The sequence below is a fragment of the Labeo rohita genome, chromosome 20 (genome assembly GCF_022985175.1).
Source record: "Labeo rohita strain BAU-BD-2019 chromosome 20, IGBB_LRoh.1.0, whole genome shotgun sequence".
In the NCBI taxonomy this organism is placed as follows: domain Eukaryota; kingdom Metazoa; phylum Chordata; class Actinopteri; order Cypriniformes; family Cyprinidae; genus Labeo; species Labeo rohita.
Window position 1 is genome coordinate 29,856,217 of NC_066888.1, and position 23,356 is coordinate 29,879,572.

At 35.6% G+C, this 23,356-nt stretch overlaps 1 protein-coding gene across 4 annotated transcripts in view; it reads right to left on the reverse strand.

The window, feature by feature from the left end:
- tfap2d (transcription factor AP-2 delta (activating enhancer binding protein 2 delta)) overlaps positions 1 to 23,356 on the reverse strand; it is a 96,817-nt gene that overhangs the window by 26,279 nt on the left and 47,182 nt on the right. Inside the window, exon 1 of one of the 4 annotated variants that reach the window (XM_051137787.1) lies at positions 7,164 to 7,306. The exons of the other annotated variants lie outside the window; for them this stretch is intronic. Within the exon in view, the coding sequence (XP_050993744.1) occupies positions 7,164 to 7,287 (124 nt within the window). The 5' untranslated portion in view covers positions 7,288 to 7,306. Of the gene's footprint in view, positions 1 to 7,163; positions 7,307 to 23,356 lie in introns of those variants that run through there. 4 annotated transcript variants of the gene reach the window in all.

Below are 23,356 nucleotides of genomic sequence, written 5' to 3' on the forward strand. Positions count from 1 at the left end.
ATAAATTATATAATAAATGATCACATTTGATTATTGCTGATGCCATTGGTAATTATGTGTCTGATTTTTAATTTACAACCTCTTTTTAAGCCAGCCATATAGTAATTTTTAAACAATAGTTTAGATAAATAAAACTACCTAGAAAGATGGGTTAAACAATTAACCCAATTGCTGGGTCAAAACAGCCCAGATGCTGGGTTTATCCATATTTCACCCAGCACTGGGTTGTATTTTAACCAGCATTTTTCAGAGTGTACAATCTATTTATTTTTCCCTGCAATAACTATACGTGTACAAAATCAGAATCTTAGACTCACAAAATAAATTGTAATTTGAAATGTTTAAATATGAAAACTTCATAAAAAGTTAAAAACAAGTAACGCTGCCATAATTACAACAGAAATACCAGAGGAACTATCTTCGAATGTTGTGTTAGACAACAAGGAGCTTGAGAACCACTGAATTAAAGTCAACATGACATTCACAACATTTTATTTCCATTTTAGGAATTTCAACAATTCAGCAAATAAAAAAAAAAACAGGTGAAAGATGGCATTTCTTGCCAGGCAGAGACTAAATGAGAGTTTGGAAAACTATTATTTTATAAGTTTCTATTTTGAATTTTAGGAATCATTATTTGAGCCTCAACACTAAGATGACCAGGACATGGACGCCGAAGTTCAACTTCACCTCATGAACATCCTTATTTACCATAATGGTAATGCTTCTATAAGCTATTATATCTTTTTTTATTTGCTATTCACTACAGTTAATTTGATTTATTACTAATGCATTAAATTATGGAAAGACATCAGAAAGGCCCATCAAAGAGCTGTGTGGTGTAGGTAAATTCAGCTGAAGAGTGAAATTTGTTTCAGAGAAAGTTATTATAACATGTACCTATCCATCATTCACAAACGACCCAAACTTATTAAAAAGTAAACAGGGACTGACAAAACCATCATTAAAATTAGGCCAGTAATGGTCTCCTGTAACATTATATTGGTAGACAGAACAAAATCTCTAAATTTGTGGAGTATGTATATAAAGTGATCCGCCTTAACAGCAGATTTATAAACTGAATGTGTGAGAATTCCGGTGTCATTCGCTTCGTCATTTTAGCTGTACAATAACAGTCCACTGTGCTGCTTAATATTATGATGCGAGGACCCTATTGGAATTGCTCAGTTTCTTCTTCTTCTCCAAAATGAACTGCATTTTTAAGGGTCTAAACATGCTTGAAAACTCACTAAACTTCACACATGCCAAAAGTGGTGAAAATTTACATCTGCTATGGGATTCAGAAGTGGGTGTGGCAAAATGACTCGATAGTGCCACCTATAAAATTTAAACGAAGTGCCCCTCGAGCTATGTTTCACATACATTTACAAAACATGTAACACACCAACAGGAAGTCTGTTATGTTCTCTGCAATTTTTGTGTTTCAGGCGTTTTATTTAAACAAACATCTCCTAGAGATTTAAACAGATCAGTTTATCTAAAGCCCTTTGTGACGTTAAATTGTGAAGATCTTGAGTTTTCTTTAAAGGGCGTGTCCGTGGCGGCCTGACAAACTTCAACATCTCGCCATGAAACAGCAAACAGCAATATATTTGGTCAGTTTACTCTAAAGGCCTTTGCGGCATTAAATTATGAAGATCTTGAGTTATCGTTGAAGGGCGTGTCCGTGGCGGCCTGACAAAGTTCGATATTTCGCCATTAAAAAGAAAGTTGTTATAACTCAGCCATACAATGTTTGATCTGCTCCAAACATCACCCATTCGATAAGAGTCTTGGCCTGAACACATCTAAAGACCAATATTCCGTTATAATCATAGCGCCACCTGCTGCCAACAGGAAATTACTTGTTTTACACTAACTTATACATGCAATCTGCACCGGACTTCACATGTTTGGTAAGAGTCTTCACCTGAAGACATCTACATGACAATATAGCGCAATAGAAGTTACAGTTATGGCGCCACCTGTTGGCAACAGGAAATGTCATGTTTTATACCAAGTAAAACATGCAGTGTCCAATCTGCACCGGACTTCACATCTTTGGTAAGAGTCCTGGCCTGAACACATCTAAAGGCCAATATTCAGTTATAATTATAGCGCCACCTGTTGGCAGCAGGATATGTCATGTTTTACACTAACTCGAACATGCCATGTTTAATCTGACCAAACTTCATAGAGTCTTCACCTGAAGACATCTACATGACAATATGCAGTTATAGTCATAGCGCCACCAGCTGGCAGCAGGAAATCTGGCACATATAAATCACTCAGACATATTCCTCCTATATTTACCACTTTAAAAGCATATTAATCACCGTTCACTGTTTTCCTAATGCATTACTGTAATCATAAACACACTGGTTTGTAGCATAAATTGTTTTACTGTTTACAGAACTTGTTTTGTTTTCTAGCTGTTTATCTAGAAAGGCTAATGAATGGAAGTCTCACACACATTCACAAAAAAAGATTACTTCCACGTTGCAAAATAAGGTACTCCTGACTTTGACCCTTAGCAGTATTATGTTGCACACCGTTACGAAAGACTCTCCGAATCACCTGCACCTGCAGGATTAAACTCACTCTATCAATCTAACCAGCTCTAGGTCAAACACAGTAACACAATGTCTTTCTTAACAAGACACGGTTTGAGCCTAAAATGAGTTTATGAGCGGTGACATGCCGTCCCCTTCTGCCCGCGCAAGAGCACAGCGCAGTCACACTTCAAACACACACTTGTTGTATTATTGCATGGTAAACAGCAGCTGCAGAAAGCTACACATGCGGCGTACTAGAGAGAGAATCACATTAAACAGAACGCTTGACACCGCAGACGCCTCGCATTACTCCTGCTGCGTGCGTGCACCGAAACACTTCATGATGCCTGACAGCTCTGAACTCCTTCCCATAATGCATTGTGCGGAGAGACACTCTAATTGATGGCACAGGTGAGGCTGCGCACGGTGATCGAAAGTGTCGTCGCGGGTGAGACAAAGTGCGCGCGCGCGTTTGATGTTGATTACATATGGAGGAAGAAATGAAATCTTCAGTTCTCTCCGGATTTAAAGAGATATCAAGAGGCAGAGAGCGGGAAAAAGAGAACGGGGTGGAAGACAAGGTGATGCAATCATTTAAAGAGGAGGAGTTCTCCTCATTCCTTTCCTTATCAAACGCTCCCTGAGATTTTATTCTGTTCTGAGGAGATCCGTCTGTGCGGTTTTGGGAATGTCTTTATCTAAATAAACCAAAAGGTTTTGCGTGCGCTTTAATATAGTATAACACGCAAACTTACGCAGTGCAGGTGAGACACAGGCGTCCTACAGAGACACACGGAAGCTGAAAAGGTGTTTTTTTTTTTTTTATACATGCATGCAAAAAATGAGGATGTGTGATGTGGCCTGTCACATTCTTTAGTTGTGTGGTGTTGTGTGTTTTGTGGGAGGGTGAAATTCATGACATTCTGGAGTTAAAATATTGTTCTCTTCTGATTTTAGAGATTTAAAATAAGACAAGAACAAATGAGACGAGATTAGACAAGACAAAGGAGCAAATGAAATGAGAGGAGATGAGAAGAAAAGAGAAGAAACAAGAAAATGAGAGAAAAGAAAATTGTAAGAAGACGAAGAAGGGCGAAATGGGAAGAGGCAAGAAAATTAAGCAGAGAAAGTAAGAAAATAAGAGAAGAGACAAAAATGAGAAAGAACAAAGAGATTAGAAAAATGAGCAGACAAAATGAGAATAAATGAAATATATAGAAATAATTTAGAGACTAAAATAAGTATAGAACAGAAATGAGACAAGAAGACAAGACATAAGAAATGAAAACCTGAGAAGAAACAAAAACTGAAAATTGTAGAGAAGAGATGAAGTGAGAAGATTAAATGAAAGGAAAAAAAAGACAAGAAGAGCATGAAGAGAACAAAATGAGCCGAGAAGAGACAAGGCAAGAAAAAACAGAGATGAAATAAAAGCAGAGAAGAGGATGGGAGTTATGAGACGAAACACGAAAAGAAGACAAAGGAACAGGTTAAATGAAAAGAGATGAGGAAAAAACAAGAAAATGATAAAGAGATAAATTGAAATGAGATGAGAAAGAGAGTAGAAAAGAAATGAGCAGAGAATAAGAAATAAGAAATAAGAATAAGAAACCTAAGAAATGAAGGAAGAGACAAGGGGAAAAAATAGAGAGAAGTTGAGAAAAGATGAGATAAAATTTAAGAAAAAACTACATAAGAACTGGAATGAGAATGGAAGAGAAGAAATAAGAGAAGGGATAAAAATATAACAGATTGTTAATAAAAGAAAAGACGTAAAAGACAAGCTGAAAATGACAAATGAAACAAAATGTGAAGAAACTAAAGAAATGCTGAAATGGGAATGGGAGAGACAAAATGAGAAGAGATGAGACATGAGATGATGTGTGAAAAAATGAAAGAAATTACGTGAGAAAGAAGAGATGAGAAAAGATGAGCTGAAAATTGAAGAAAAAACTGGAAGAAACGAAATAAGAGACTAAATGAGAACAGAGAAGAGATGAGACGAGAAAAAAGTAGAAGAGCAGTGACTTGAAAAAATGATGAGACAAAAAGAAGAAAATAAATGAGTCAAAAATGAGAAGAGAAGAGAAGAGGGGGATGGAGGGAAGAGGAGAGGAAGGTTTAATGTAAAAGAGGGAGACTGAAACTCCCATGAGACTCTCTCTATTAATTGTGAAGTGAAGGTGCCCTCAGGCCAACACAGGGGAACAGAATCACTCACACACACACAGAAATATAAACACACTGACACACACACTCACAGTTACACATACAACACTATATACAAATGCAAAACTATTCTATAGCACTACAAACACAGAGACTCATCACATATAATGTATAAATGTAATGTAACAATAAAAACATGTATGTGACAAAAATCACAGTGTAATGTGTGTGTGGGTTTGTTTAGCTCTTCTGGCACAAAACTGTCTGTAGACGTTAGTGAAATCTGACAAAAACATTCCTAATTTGGAGATGCTGTCAATGCAAAAATGATTCATGAAGTAAATATTTTTTATTCTACAAATAATGCAAAAGTTTATAATGACTTTATGGCTTTACATGAAAAAATAATAAAAACAAACATATTCAAAAAGCCAGTTTTCATTTAAAAAAGCTAAATGAGCTTGTGCTCTGGCATATGAGAGTCTGTGAGTGACACTGAGATTGTTGACTGAGCTGTAAAACAATCAGTCCACTAGAGGGAGCACTGGGAATACAGTATGACTGACCCTCTTTCACACTTGCACACACACACACACACACTCAGTTCGGGCCTATTAAACACTTCAAGCATTTCTTCATCATATTCTAGACAGACATGAACACAAAACCTCTGACAAATTACCCAGAAAACACATCTCATATTGAAGAAGTGTTCTGTATCCGAGTTCTGACAACAACCACAGACTCATTTCAACTCGTTTCTTGTTTCTAAAAACAAAAAGACTGAGCGTGTTCATCTCATTCTGTCAATCGCAATGCAAGTGGTTATTCTTACATCATCGCTCGACTACTCTAACTTCACTGCATTGAGTAATTAAACAGTCCAATTTAGAGGTCACGTCTTGTGGTTGAGTTCTCTGTCTCAGACAGAAAATAAATGTTTATCTCAGTCAAAGGTTATATGAACATAAGATTTTGGACACTGTCATAATTAACCCAGAACTTTAATTTAAACAAATATGCCAAAAGAATATGTGACCCTGGACCACAAAACCAGTCTTAAATAACACAAGTATATTTGTAGCAACAGTCAAAAATACACTGTATGGGTCAAAATGACCGATTTTTCTTTTATGCCAAAAATCATTAGGATATCAAGTAAATATCATGTCCCGTTAAAGTATTAGCAAATTTCCTACCGTATATATCAAAACTTTAATTTTGATATAGTAATATGCATTGCTAAGAACTTAATTTGGACAACTTTAAAGGCGATTTTCTCAGTATTTAGATTTTTGGCTTCCTCAGATTCCATATTTTCAAATAGTTGTATCTCAGCCAAATATTGTCCTCAGAAATCACACATCAGTGGAAAGCTTATTTATTCAGCTGACCGAAGGTTTAGATAATGTCAGACAGATGTAAAGTATTAAATGTATTAAACCCAAGCCAATAAACAGCAGAGGAACAATCAACAGGCTAAAACAACTAGCACTAATCTGTAAAAATGAAGAAAATAAATGTGTAGATGCTGTAGATACATGACGTTGTTTTCTATTCTTTTCTTTCCATTAATAGCATATTCTGGGTTAAATACAACAAAAGGCCTACCCCATTTTTTCCAATATATATTTTTGTTTCATTCACAAACTCAAAATTGATTGACAGGTCAAAATTACTTTATGTGGTAATCAACATCAGGCCAAAGATTTTAGTTATAGGATGTACTCAACCTGGAATGTTCTTTTAAACAATCAAATCTAACATACTAAATATTAAAATGCTAAAACTAATCCTTCAATTCTGCAAATTCAGGATTTAAAAATATTTAGACTTACCAAATGTTATATGACAGGAGAAAGCGCTTACCATATCTCTCGTTTATGATGTCAAAGGTTGCACATCCAATCAAACGCTACAGTATTTTGGTGCAAACTGACCTGTAACTTGGTAATTTCTCTAAAATTAATATATTTAATCAGTTTTTTTCAGAATTGTCATTTTTCCTATTCAATTCCTATTCAGATTATGTCACGTTAATCATTTTACATATGGTTTTGTCAGTTTAATACATTTCAGAATTTAATTCCAAGCACAATTTTGTTTACTTTTTGTATAATAAACAATTTTTGTTCAGTCCTGGAAGAAAAACTAGTTACTAGATTTAACCCTTTTTGTTTGCAATGTACAGTTGAACAACTTCTGTTCATATACCACTGTATTTTTTAAAAAAATACCACACTGTACACCTCCAAAAATAATGTTAGGCTACTTTTTTGTTATTGCTGTATAAGTGCTGCTGCTTTCTCTGGTTTCAGTGTGAATTCAGTCCCGAGGAAAGACAGCATGTTTGACTCAAGGTTTCACCATGACATACTGAGGAAGAGGAGGACATTGAGAGGAAGATAACAGGAAATACACACACACAGACAGCCGTACCCCGATGGAGCTGCTCTCTCCTGTTTCCCTCTCCGTCCGATCTCTCCATCCTGACAGGAGAGGCTTCAGGCATCTGCTGAGCTTCAGGCCACACACACACATACACGGTGATGTCTAACCACATTACACACTCATAACAACAAATTCACGCTGTACTCTGCTGTCACGGGCGCGCGTGATGAATTCAGCGTTGTGATTGTGTGACTGTGAGCGTTTCTGCAAACCACAATATTCACTGATGACAGTATATATGTGTGTGTGCGTGTGTGGCCTGACGGCGGTCTGAAGTTTTGCCGCGCTCCCAGGGATGGCGAGTGTAAAGTGGGTTGCCGGGGGCGACGGCGATATGAAAGGTGGCTAATGAAGCACTTAGCATTTGAAGGCTAGCAGCGGACCGCGCCCGAGTTCCGTCAGTCCTGATTGGCCGACGGGAGGGCTAACGCGAGCTGAGTGGTCTTTTGTTGCTCGGCGACGAGCCCTCAGGCGACGCCCCAACCCTGACCCCTCCCCCCCATCAGCGCGGATGCGATGTGACAAGTTAGCGGGAGGAGAGAGCCGCTCTTTTCTTTCCCTCTGTACAGCCGGAGAGGTCGCGCGTGTGTTTATCAGATCTGCTCTGAATGAATGAGAATGAGAGAATATCTGTCTCTCTACCTGCTCTCCCCTCCTCGGCCCGTCTGTCTCACCTCATGTTTCATTCGCTTGCTCTTTGCCAACACCTGTCTCCCTGCATTTCGCTTCTCCCGCGCTTTCCCCTCGTCTTCTTTTAAACGCAATAACCGTTTTAAAACAGACAACGCCAGCTCCTCTTACACCGAACCGATGCAAACCCGCTTATCTGGATAATGAGGACTAACTGTAGACTTACATTGTTATTTGTAAGGGGGAACTGGGGCTATAGCTGTCATGTGGATTTCCGACGGAGGGTTTACGGTTGAAATTCAGTTTCGGTATAGATTGAAACCCCTTTTCACAGTTTTGATCAAGGGAAAGATACAGTTCATTTAACATTCTAAATTACTACTACAATATTAAAGGAAAAACAAAATATGTTTTTAAAAATACCATCTTATCTTTCAACTAAGAGTGGGCGGGGCCATTTGTAAATTTGATGGGTGTGGCTTCTGGTCTCACCCGCATACAGCTATTTTTAGCTGTACAAAACCGCTTGTTTTGCGGCGTGATATTCCAAATTGGTGTGTCTTACCATATTATTTTGAAGTATCTTAATTATGAAAACCCTGGTTTGTAGTGCAAACAGTTTTACTGTTTACTGCACGTCGCTATTCTTCTCGTTTTTTCCCTATAGTGGCTAATGAACCGAAAGTCTCGCCCGTAGGCTTACTTCCGTGTTAAAGGTGGATAAAGCTACAAACATTTTGAAAAGAAATTAATAATAAAAAAAAAACAAAGAAATACTAAGAAATGAATTAATTATTCAGCACAACATTTACGTTTCAAAAGGTTTATTTTTAAAATAAATGCTGGTGTTTTGAAATACTAAGAAATTAATTGATTATTCTGCAAAACATTTATGTTACAAAAGGTTTATTTTTTAAATAAATGCTGGTGTTTGAACCTTCCATCCATCTAAGAATCCTTGTTTCCACAAAAATATAAAGCAGCACAGTTGTTTTCAGCATTGATAATAATATGAAATGTTTCTTGAGCAGCAAATCAGCATATCAGAATGATTTCTGAAGGATCATGTGACACTAGAGACTATTAATGATGCTGAAAATTCAGGTTTGCATCGCAGGAATAAATTAAATTTTTAAATATATTCAAATAGAAAACATTTTTTTGAAATTGTAATAATATTTCATAATTTGACTGTTTTTGCTGTATTTTTCGAAAAAATAAATGCAGGCTTGACACGTCTTTCAAAAACATCTATCCAGTTTGGTTTTATTGTGTTCACCTGTTAGTTGGCAAAAATATTAATATTTTATTTTGAAATACTGAATTCAGAAAAAAAAAAGCTTTTAACTAACTGATAACTGACTCTAAACAAACCATACCCTGTGTAAAAAATGTAAAATGCTATTATTTATTAATCATTTTTTGCCTTTGACAAAGGACAGCTTTGTCATATTTAAATATACCCAAACTTACATAAACTCACATTTATGTCCAGTCGCATGAGTTGCATGTTTTTTTAGACAGGCGATGACAATGAAGCCCAGTGCAAGTCATTCACTGTGTGTCAGGGCAGAGAAGTGGAAAATTAAAGCCATTGACAGAAGGAGTAATGAACCACGGAAAAAAAAGCGAGCGTGATGGACAAACAACAGTAAAAATAAAGAGAATGGCCTGATCCTCCCGCGCAAGGCACTTATTTATCTGAAGACTTTCTGTTTTATTGTTATTGAGCTGGATAAGGAACCATTCACAATGTCTTGAGACATTGCAGACTAGCAAAGAGCAATCAATTTCTGCACACGCATACACACACAAACACACAGAGTTGTGTTGTTTTTTTTTTTTAGGTTATGTCCCTTACCCTAAAACACTTTCTCTGTCTTTTATGTTTATTTGTTTCTCTTGTACTCGTGTTTTATTGAGTTTGTTATCGTCGCGTCTTTATTTCCACGACAGAGCAGAGCGCCGTCCCAGCAGAGTCAACTTCATTTGAACGTCACAGTGAATTTGTGTGCATGTGCGTCTGAACCACTCTGATGTCTGTTTCCATTTGAAATCAGTTTCACTCTCATTTCACTTTCGGCCTAGAGTGAGATTTTGAACGTCCCAGGGTTTAAAAAAAACATTTTATCGATCAAGATCCCGCTCGAGCCTTGATTTCGGTCTAATTTGTAGTCTAATTGGTCAGTTACACACTTCGCGCGTCGCACAAACACACACATGCTGAAGAGGCACTTTTGTGAAGTTTGCTGCTCCTCCCGTTTGTTTAAATTTGTGGATATTGATGTCGTCAGCCAGTTCTGTTTATACTTAAGGGCAAAAATCATCAGTGCTTTCATCTTTATGATTACAAAAAATTACAGACATTGAGAAGAGAGCAAGAGGATGAGAGAAGTGATAAATTAAACATAAAGATCTCTTCTCATCTATAAATCTATACATCTGCATTAGAATGAACAGTGACAGGAGTCAGCAAAACTTTATAAGGACAAGTCGATCTGTTGACTAAACAAACACATTCATTGACCTAAATGACCTTCAAACGCTAGCCAATATGTTCACAAAAATACTGAATATGATCATCTACAACTACAGAGATTTTAGCTTAAGCACTAATGAAAGTACATAAAAAGCTTTATATTAGATGTCTTTAACTTATACTTAACCCTCATGTTGAATTCTGGTCATTTTGACCTGGAGAGGACTTTCTTTTTCCCAAAAAATGCTACTTAATGTCACATCAGAGTAAATCTTTCTGACTTTATTCATTCGGGGTATAACAACTTGCCAACTTCCTATTTAAAAATTGCTTATAAATCTTTTATTATGCTATATTAACAGCAAATCTTGGATTTAATATTTTTGTCAACTTGTTTTCTTTCAGTTAGCACATATTTTGCATTTCTTTTTAGAACTGATTGATCGTATGCCTTACTGATATGAACATATGCACCTATGCTTATGTTTTAGAGTGTTCAATGCCAAAATTACCTACAAATAATGCCTTTTCTCACTCAAAAACAGAGATGCATAAGCTCAGATGAATGAGGCCTATGATCAATCAGCTCCAAAGAGAAATACAAAATCTGTGCTAATTGAAAGAAAACAAGCTGACAAAATAGATTTCGTGATAATGTAGCATAATGAGAGATTTGCAAGTTAAAAGTTAAAAGTTTAAAATGCTGATCATTTTTTACTGGGAAAAACAAATAAGGTAAAAGATTCTCAGCACAGCACAAGGGTTGAACGTTTTTGATGCAAATGCACTTTTTTGCACATATTGTTGAATAAACAGTTAAATGCATGATTAAATATAATCAAAATAAATTTTACTAATATAGTTCATGGTTGTTTACATTTGCCATGCAATGTAAAATGGTGCATCAATATATAATTAATACAGAGTAAAAAAGCAATAGATTTAAATTGCATACTGACATATCACTTGAAACTTACTGATATAAAAATTATTGAAAAAAGTTGTAATTAAACTTTATTTGGAGTACTATTTGTGCACAATGCACATTTCTAAATATTAAGCTTAAAATATGTTTTAATGTCACTATTGATTAGGATTGTGTGATATTTAAATAATATCAGTCTTTATTAAAAGTGTACCTGACTTGCAATAGTTCCAATTTAGCACAATCATATATACTTAAGTATATCTTCAGTTGGACTTAAGCACAACTTCTGCACAATTGAAGTTATTTGTTTCAATTTAACAGACTTTAAATATACCAGTTTACTAAAAGTACAATTGCATTGCATTTAAGTACATAATATGTAAATGTATTTCTAGTACACTTACCATGACATAAATGTATTTTACGCTAGGGGAATCTCACTAAACTCTCCAATTTTTTTGGTTTTATTAAAGTGTTTTTACAATTCCGTGTGTGTTCAGCATGATGCATGCGTTCAGAATAATGAAGGTTTGCACAAGCGTGTCTGAACGCATTTGTGAGTGTGTGTTTGTGTTTACTGAGGAGCGATGGCACAGCGATGTCTCCTCAGCAGATGAGATCGGAGATGACAGGCCAACACTGCTCTTTGTCAGAACATGAGAGGGAGAGAGTGTGTAAAATTTTAATCTGTAGTTATTTAGGGTATGGAGGCGTAGTGAGTTTGTCTCTGGGGTCACGGGGGCTTATGGAAGAAAGTTGTTGCAGCAAACGGCACGAAAGTAAACGTCTGTGACAGCTTCCTGTAGCAAAACGAGTCTTAAAACTCTCGCTCGCTCGCTCCTTCTCATTTGGGGCATTCTGGATTAATAGTCTCTGTTTTATCCGTCCCATCATGCTTTGCTGTGCGTAACGCAGTTCTCTCCCACAGAAATCGCAGGCTGTGGTGTCTCTCAAGAGCTGGTTTAATCATATCACAACGATACTGATTAAAATACATGAGTATAATAATGTGTACAGATTGATGCTGTAGAACAAGGTACAGTAGTAGGGTTTAAAATAAGCATTTCTTTTAGTCTTAATTTTTAAGAAAGGATTTAAAAATAAAAAATGAAAACTATTTTACTCAACCTCATGTTGATCTCAAACAGTCTGACTGACTTTCTTCTGTGACGTACAACAACAGATATTCAAAAAAGAATTGGACTTCACTGAATTTCACTGTATGAACAAATACAAAAAAACTTAAAAGATAAAAATATGATATATTTAATAAATATATTATATATAATATATTATAAATATATTAAATATATTTAAATTGTAAAATTGTGTAAATTCTAAAAAGAATAACAATATTTATCACATCGATATTTAAAGGGATTGTGCATCAACAACAATTGCAAAAACTAATATAATCAATTTTTAATAACTTTTAATTTACTTGAAATTACTTGAATTTACTATTTTATATCTATCTATCTATATGCAAAAACATAATGAAGAACATTTATTTTGCATTTTATTTTATTGTAATACTTCAGTGATTTGAATGGCTAATTGAGTTGATTTTGGAATTTAAGGGAGTTTGGAATGTTTGGAATGAGGGTCAAGTGAAGGTCAGATGCTGCATTTCCCCTTGGTGACCTTTGAACTTTAAAGGACCCCATCAGAAAACAACAATGATCAGAGTAACGACAATTTTGTGATATATTTTGGGAGGAAGACAATGAGTTTAACTGGTTTGAGAGTACTGACACATGAGTTAAAGGTGATATGGATATGTTTTGACGTTAAAATACATTTTCCTACTCGCCGATACAGGGACTGTATCGGCGAGCAAACACAAACATATAAGTGATGGATTATTTTACGGGTCGGAGAACAAACCTATCAAACGCCGCTGAGGTTTATGGGTAATCACTAATTAGATTCACCCAATTAGCAGCTGTTCAGAGCGGGAAACAGGTGCAAAGCGAGAGCAGAGAGAGAGAGACCTGGAAAGATGGAGGAGGGAGAGAAAGAGAGAGTTACAGAGAGAATAAAGGAAGGAGAGGAACAGAATCTGGGAGGGTTTCAAACACAAACTCCAGAGGGACGGAAACAATTCAAAGAAACCTGAGATAACAGACATGCAAATGAGGAAACGCACAAAGATACACACACACACACACACACACACTTTTATAGACATTTTTCAGTGTCTAATTAATAAATCTGATTTTGATAAATCTGAACTAGATATTGTAAATTATACCACGGCGAAAATCCCATGTTAGTAAATTAAAGATAATCTATCCACATAATTCATTCTCACAGTAATACTTAATATCCATATCCACAGCAATCATCAATATGTTGATAGTTGATCTGATGAATTACACCTGTGGTTATACTTCTAGGACACCTGTATGAACTTGACTTGTTACGTTCATTAAAATTATCAGCAAAACACCAAAACATTGAATAAAAACTATGAAGTGAACATAAAATATCCTGTAACATTGTAGACACACAGATATAGACACTTGATCTATAATGAACTTGATCACATTCAGACTGACTGTTAAGTTTGAATAATATACACTGTGTATATTTATACTCTGTATATTTATATGAAATAATCCTATACACTACCAGTTAAAAGTTTTTCAGCAGTAAGATTTTAATGTTTTTTTAAGAAGTCTCTTCTGCTCACCAAAGCCTGGATTTATCTGATCCAAAATACAGCAAAAGCAGTAATATTGTGAATAGTTTTACTATTTAAAATAACTGCTTTCTATTTGAATATATTTTAAAATGTAATTTATTTCTGTGGTCAAAGCTGAATTTTCAACATCATTACTCCAGTCTTCAGGGTCACAAGATCCTTCATTCTGATATGCTGATTGACTGCTCCAGAAACAATTATTATTATTATCAATGTTATCAATATTTAAAACACATTTTTAAAAGTACATTTTTTCAGGAATCTTTGATGAATAGAAAGATCTAAAGATCAGTATTTATCTGAAATAGAAAGCTTTGTAACATTATACACTATACCATTTAAAAGCTTAGAGTGAGTATAATTTATTTATAAAATGTATACAATTATAGAAATCAATACTTTTATTTAGCAAAGATGCTTTAAATTGATCAAAAGTGATGATGAAGTCATTTATAATATTACAAAAGATTTCAGGTAAATGCTGTTCTTCTGAACTTTCTATTCATCAAAGAAACCTGTAAAAATTCTACTCAGTTGTTTTCAACATAATAATAATAATAATGAATGTTTTTTAAGCAGCAAATCAGAATATTAGAATGATTTCTAAATGATCATGTGACTGGAGTAATGATGCTAAAAATTCAGCTTTGATCACAGGAATAAATTACATTTTAAAATATATTCAAATAGAAAACATTTATTTTAAATAGTAAAAAAAAATCTAAATTTTACTGTTTTGCTGTATTTCGGATTAAACAAACGCAGCAGTCTTCATGAGCAGAAGAGAAAACAGGCATACAGACAGACAGACAGACAGACAGACAGACAGACAGTACAAGGGTAAAGAGGGGTAAAGTAAGATGGTAAAAGAAAGAGAAAAGAAAGAAAAACAGAAAAAGGACAGCGCGGGACAACAGCAGGTATCAGGTGGGGGGAATTATCCTCCATTCTCTAATTGAGGCCCCCTGAGTGTGTCCATCCCAGTGTGTGTGTGTGTGACCCTCTGCTCTTTGCCTGAGGCAATGGCTGACCCCGCCCACCCTGGCCACACCCCCTCATTAAAACACTAATCCCTCTATAACACCACATGCTCTCCTCATCACATACACACACACACACACACACACACACACACTCACTCATACTTCAGTGACTTTGAGTTATGAATGTTAACAGCAGCATATACTTCAATCTATCAGATCAAAATATACACAGACATTCAAAACACATTTTTAACAAGGATGAAGAAATAAGTGGAATAAATACATAAACTCTGAGAATCTTTGATTAAGAAAAGTGAGTTTAGAGTAAAACTCTAAATTACTTTTGTTATTACTTTTAAATGCATTTTGTTGTACTATTTATATTTTTCCCACCAAAGCATTTCATGCCTGTTGCATTGCATTATTTATTAATTCTGGTTATCATTTATATTATTATTATTTTTTTTTTTTAATTAGTATAACACCAAAATTAGACAAAAGATTTAACAATGCAAAATATACATGAATACATCCATTTATCATTAATAATAATAATAATAATAAATACAGTAAATTTGCATGTATGCAATTTTTATGCAGACACTTACAAACAAATAAACACTTTACAATAACACTTACAATAAAAAATATACCTTTATGCATTTATTTATTTTGTAGATTTATTGTTATTATTATTACTAATAAAAATACATATATTTAATAATAAAAATACATTTACATTTATGTAAGCTTTTATCCAAAACAACTTATGATAGAGCAACATATATTTATTTATATTTTTTAATACTTTGTAATGTAATTACAAATAATTCTTAATATAATTTGTGATTTATAATGACACATGCAACAGGCATAAAATGCTTTCAAACATTTCTATATATAGTGAATCGTAAATTAGATTTAAAATGTTTACATATAAAATATAATTAATTGCCAACTTACAGTTTTTTTGTTTGTTTTTTATAATGTCAATAAAGCTACTTTTATCTTGGGAGAGATAGAGAGAGAGTCAGATCATGTGAGGCCTATGGAAAACTCAGACCTAAGATCTAAGAAAGCCGAGCAAATCGATTACACACGACAATAACCAGCACCAGATTGTCCGTGTCTCCTAAATGACTCATGTGCGTGTGTGTGTGTGTGTGTGTGTGTGTGTGTGTGTGTGTACTCCTGGGCTGGATATCACTATAGTTCTCTTAGTTTTAATATTCTTGCTTGCAGGCATATGCCACAGCCTCTCTCCTCTCATCGCCATATATATTAATAGCTTTATCTCCCCAACCGAAGAGCGCAAATAAAACACAAATGAAAGAATCCTCATGCATATAAAACACGCGCGCACACACACAGGAGCAAATGCCAGTCAAGGTTATTGGTCTCATTTCCTATTTGCTGCTCCGGATGGAAATTCAAATCTCTGTTTGCAATAACACCTTCAAATTCAATCCAAACTCCTGCAAACTCAATCAGTGTGTGTTCATGTGTGTTTGTTACACCCCAAACCTGTAAGATTTTCACATGGAGATGGTGATCCGTTTCATAAGCTACATCAAACACTGATTTATTGTGAATGACGGATTATGATGGTTATTTAATTAGGGCTGTTTTCTAGGTTATGATCAGAAGCATATTTTTGCTAGGTGGGTGATAAAATGCCCAAAGGAATTCCTTGAGGGAAAAAAGACTTTAGGGTGAACTGGCTGATTTGGGCCAGTAAACAACCACCTAGCAACACCATAGCAACCACCCAAAACACCCCAGAAATTACATAGCAACACCCTGGTGATGATTCAGAACAATTCAGACACTACACAGCAACACCTTAGCAACCACTCAGAAACTACATAGCAACACCCAGGTGATCACTTAGAACACCTCAGAAAATACATAGCAACACCCTGGCAACCACTTAGAATAATTAGGAAACCACCTAGCACGCCCTGAGAACACCTCAGAACACCTCAAAAACTACACAACAACACAGTAGCTACTACTTAGAAACTACATAGCAACACAATGGCAACCAATTAGAGCACCTCAGAAACTACATAGCAACACCCTGGCAATGACTAAGATAGAACACCCTGGCAACCTCTTCGAACACCTGAAAAAAACCCATTACAACACCCTGGCAATGATTTAGAACACCTCAGGAAACACACAGCAACACCCTGGCAACCACATAGCAACACCCTGGAAACCACTCAGAACACCTCAGAAAATACATAGCGACACTCTGGAAACCACTTAGCAGCACCCTGACAATGATTAAGATGGAAACATCCTGGAAACCACTCAGAAAAACATCTGGGAAATGATTCAGAACACTTTAGAAACTACATAGCTACACCCTGGCAACAATTAAGATAGCAACACCCTAGAAACCACTCAAAACACCTCAGAAATACATAGCATTATCCTAGAAACCACTCAGAACACTTCATAAACTACATAGAAACACCCTGACAACAATTAAGATAGCAACACCCTAGAAACCACTCAGAACACATTGAAAAATACATAGCAACACCCTGGAAACCAGTCAGAACAAATCAGAAAATATATAGCAACACCCTGAAAACCACTTGGAACTTATCATAAACAACATATCTAGACCTTGGCAACAATTAAGTTAGCAACATCCTAGAAACCACTCAAAACACCTCAGACAATACATAGCAACACCCTGACAACAATTAAGATAGCAACACCCTGGAAACCAGTCAGAACAAATTAAAAATACATAGCATTACCCTAGAAACCACTCAGAACACTACAGAAACTACATAGCAACACCCTGACAATGATTAAGATAGCAACACCCTAGAAACCACTCAGAACACCTCGGAAAATACACAGCAACACCCTGGAAACCAGTCAGAACAAATCAGAAAATATATTGCAACACCCTGAAAACCATTTAGAACTTATCATAAACTACATAGCTAGACCCAGGCAACAATTAAGATAGCAACACCCTAGAAATCACTCAAAACACCTCAGACAAGACATAGCAACACCTTGACAACGATTAAGATAGCAACACCTTGGAAACCAGTCAGAACACATCAGAAAATATATAGCAACACCCTGGAAATCACTTAGAACTTATTACAAACTACATAGCAACACCCTAGAAAGCACTCAGAAGACATCAGAAAATCATAGCAACACCCTGGCAACAATTAAGATAGCAACACCCTGGAAACCAGTCAGAACAAATTAAAAATACATAGCATTACCCTAGAAACCACTCAGAACACTACAGAAACTACATAGCAACACCCTGACAACAATTAAGATAGCAACACTCTAGAAACCACTCAGAACACCTCGGAAAATACATAGCAACACCCTGGAAACCAGTCAGAACAAATCAGAAAATATATAGCAACACCCTGAAAACCATTTAGAACTTATCATAAACAACATATCTAGACCCAGGCAACAATTAAGATAGCAACACCCTAGAAACCACTCAAAACACCTCAGACAAGACATAGCAACACCTTGCCAATGATTAAGATAGCAACACCCTGGAAACCAGTCAGATCACATCAGGAAATATATAGCAACACCCTGGAAACCACTTAGAACTTATTACAAACTACATAGCTAGACCCTGGCAATGATTAGGATAGCAACACCCTAGAAAGCACTCAGAACACATCAGAAAATCATAGCAACACCCTGGCAACAATTAAGATAGCAACACCCTAGAAACCACTCAGAACACATCTGAAACTACATAGCTACACCCTGACAACGATTAAGATAACAACACCCTGGAAACGACTTAGAACATATCAGAAAATACATAGAAACACCCTGGCAACAATTAAGATAGAAACACCCTAGAAACCACTCAGAACACCTCAAACTCACATAGCAATGCAGTGGCAACCACTCAGAAACTATAGAATATTTATAAATACCCTGGCAATAACTAGCAACCATCCATAACATCATAGCAATATTGTATCGAGTTTTGCATACAAATACCACTCAGGTTCTTTTCAGCAAATAAATGTAGTTCTACTTTTAGAGTTACACTGAAATACACATTTCATGTCAGACCTAACAACACACACACACAAAGAAAAGAAAACAGCCTCATTCTCTTTGGTGCAGAGAAACACACATATTCGGTGTTTATTTGGGCACGGTGTGTCTATGTGTGTGTGTTGAGTACTTGGTATCCCACAGTGCATCTGTCTTTGTTCTGTTGCCCTACTGCAGTGCTGCCCAGAACAGCAGCCCAGCTAATTGAGAATCTGCACAACAAACCTGTACAACACCTGATCTACAGCTTTCACAGAGTCTGCTGAGAAACAAGAGGCACACAAGAGCTTTATATCTCAAATTGTCTTGACTGTTGCTCTTCGAAAGCAATGATATTTAACGGAGAGTAATTAAAATGTGCTGCTGATTTTCCTCCAGAGATACCGAGGATTTCAAAAATGTCTCAAACTGTGCTCAGATTAGCTAAATTGCCAGTGCCTACCATTGCAAAATGAACTCAAAGATTTCTTGTAACATTCTCATAAGATCAAATGAGCTATTCAATTCAAATTCATTTTATCTTACTGTATGCCAACTAATATATCATTTTATTTTAATTTCCTAAGGAAAATTATGAGAAACATCTGACAGAAAACTGATACTTAAATGAAACATAACTAAAATAAAAGCCCACGGCATCTCATGTCTGCCTATTATTTATATTATTCAAATACTAATGCATTTTCTTAAAACCATTCAAGACAAAGTTCCAAAAGAACTCCTGAGCTATGAAAAAGCATCCACTGAGCAATAAAACTCTGCAATAAAAAATAAGAGATTTCAATTTCAGCTCTAACATTTCTCATCAAATTCTCTTTAGACCAAATGATCTGAGCTGCAGTCCACATTCAGTTCATACTGTAACTCTGAACTTCTAAAGTACACCATCCACAGTACTGTTCAAAAGTGTGGGGTCAGTAAGATGTTAATAGTTTTGAAAGAAGTCCTTCTGCTAATCAAAGCGGCATTTATTTGATCAAAAATATAGCATATTTGTTACAATTCACTGTTACTGTTTTCTATTTGAATATGCTTCAAATGTAACTTATTCCAGCAATGCAAAGCTGAATATTCAGTATCATTACTCCAGTCTTAAATGTCACATGATCCTTCAGGAATCATTCTAATATGCTAATTTGCTTCTCAAGAAATATTTCTTATTATTATCAATGTTGAAAACAGCTGCCGTATATATTTGTCGAAACTAATACATCTCAAGAAAGCCATGCTAATGTTCTCAAATTTAGAAAACGTTATTTCTGAATGTTCTCTAAACATTCAAAATGTCCAGTTTTTTAAATGTTTACATAAATGTTAAAGGAACATTCCATTTATTCATTTTGCAAACATTATGGAAATGTTACTTTTGAAAGTTCTCTGAACATTCTGAAACAAGTAGTAAAAAAAACAGATTAAATGAACTTTCTATTAATGTTACTGTAAGAATGTTTCTTTATAACTTTGAAAGAATCTTTAATGTTCGGAGAATGTTCCCTGTTAGCCGTAATTTGTATTCAGGATTCTTAAATTAATTTAAAGTTGATGAACAGCATTTATTTATTTATAATATTTTTTAACATTATAAATGACTTTACAGTCACTTTTGCTTGATTTAAAGGAGAAGACAAAAATTTACAGATAATGTACTCATCCCCCTTGTCATCCAAAATGTCTTTGTTCTCTTCAGTTGTAAAGAAATTATGTTTTCTGAGGAAACATTTTTCTCCATATAATGGACTTCTATGGTGCCCCCGATTTTGAAATTCCAAAATGCAGTTTAAATGCAGCTTTAAACACTCCCAAATGTGGTTGTAAAGGATCCCAGCTGAGGAAGAAGGGTCTTATCTAGCGAAACAATCGGTTGTTTTCATTTTTAAAAATACAGTTTTAATACTTTTCAACCTCAAAAGCTTGTTTTGGTTTCCTCTGCCTGAACTCTGTATATTCTGGTTCAAGATAGTTAGGGTATGCCGAAAAACTCCCATCGTATTTTCTCCCTCAACTTCAAAAATCATTTCAGAATCATCCTACATCGCTACAGAAGTACCGACACAGTCTTTGCAAAGTGAACATGCAAAGAAGATCAAACACCCTTAACAAAAAAAAAGGTAAAACAGCGATGTAGGACGATTTTGAAGTTGAGGGAGAATGTGAGAAGGGAGTTTTTCGAGATACCCTAACTGTATTCAACCAGAAAAAAAAAGCGTTCAGGCAGAGCAAAATGACTGTTTGACATTAAAAAGTATAGAAATTATATATTTTTTAATGAAAATAACCGATCATTTCACCTGATAAGACCCTTCTTCCTCAGCTAGGATCATTTACAACCGCATTTAAACTGCATTTTGGAAGTTCAAAGTTGGGGCACCATGTCAGTCCATTATATGGAGAAAAATCCTGAAATGTCTTTCTCAAAAAACACAATTTCTTTCCGACTGAAGAAAGAAAGACATGAACATCTTGGATGATAAGGGGGTGAGTACATTATCTGTAAATTTTTTGTTCTGGAAGTGAACTTCTCCTTTAAATGCACCCTTTTCGAATGAAAGTATTATTTTTTTCCCAAAGTAATTTTAAGGAAACAATCTGAGGAAAATTTGATACTTAAGCACTTTTAAGCACCATTAAGTCTCCCAAGCTATGCTTAATTCCGCAGCACAATGAATCGCAGATTCACACACTCAATTAAAGGGTCAATAATGTCAGACTTGTTATGGACTTAAATATTTCTGCTCCTCTCCTATCCTCCTCTCTCCTCTCCTCTCCTCTGGCTGGCCGGTTCTCTCTGAAGTGTTAGATGAAGGCATTTGTCTGGAGGGTGGGTGAGGTACAGCCCGGCGCGTGTGTGTATGAGTCAGTCACAGAGATCTCTTCTCAGGCATTCTGACAGGTACAGACGCTCCGTCCGGCTTTAAAGGGAATTCCAAACGAGCCTCTGACAGGAGGCCTATTCCGTCTGTGAGCGCGTGTGTGTGTGTGTGCGGTTTGCACACTACTGTGAGGGAGGGGGGACCTGCAGGGCAACACAAATACTGACAGCCAGATCAACCAATCAAATCAGACCCCCCCGGATCCACTCAGCCAACCCACGAGCACGATTCTGCGCAAAGGCCCGCCTCCACCGCTGATTTATGCAAATGCGATCACTGATTAATCCACAGATGCATGCTGGGTAACTGCAGCATAAATTGGCCGTCTGTCAGCACAAACCGGGGACAAACGCACACACACACACCCATAGTCTCTCAGTGACATGCCATCAAGGCTCGGCCGATCAACAAGAAACAATGGAGGAAGCAGTAATTGGAGACCAGCGCTTTGTGTGTGTGTGAGACTAACTGTGGCAGCGAGGATGCAACCCGGACCACGCGTGTGTGTGTCTCTTCAAAGCTCAGGCGTGTTGTTGAGCAGCATTAGCTGCCTCTCAGAGCGCTTTTAACACGGAGCGAGGGATGACAGGCCTGCCACAGGAGGAGGGAGAGGAAAACGAGTAAACATGCGTATGCAGCAAAACAACAGTTACCTGAACAGCGAGATCTGAGCGAGCACACACACACAAGAGCGGCAGAGGAACATGTCACTTACTGCCAGGTGTGTGTGTGTGTGTGTTTTGGTAGCAGTTTTTAAACACAGACATTTAGTGCATTTCTGTTCTAGTGTGTTTTATTAATCAAAGACATGCATACAGTAATAGTGATAGTTATGGTTGGGTTAGTTTTATTATGATTTTTTTTATTATTATATTTTTATTTGTGATTTCCATTTTAGTTTATGTTTTAATAATGTTGTTTTTGTCATTTTTATTAGTTTTTATATGTCTGTATAGTTATTTTTTTAAGTTTTAGTTTCAGTTATTTTTAGTACAAAAACAAAAATGAGAAATAAATTTATGTTTTTCATATTTAATTTAATTAATTTAATATGTAATTTAAATTAAAAATTAATTGTCTGTTAACATTTCTTTTATTTATTTATTTTCTTTTTCTTTTTCCGGTTTTAGTTTCAGGTTTAGTTAACTATAATAACCCTGATTGAGAACTTAGATTAACTGAGAACTTTTTAAAAACTGAAATAGCAACAACAGTGTAAATGAATGATTTAAGTGAACAAATGATTCTCATGAACTGATTCTTTTAAATCATTCAGTCAAAATGATTCGCAATTGAGCATCATCAGTACGAAAACATTTACTTATGACTCAAATCACAGTAATACTCTAGTGACAAATAAATATACTAAAAATATTTAAAATACATTTATTTCATGCTAAGTTTACTACAAATACATTTATATATTTAGTATTTAATAAAAATACCCTGTAACTGTACTTTTAGTATTTAAAGTTTGCTAAATTGGAACTGCTAATTTTGC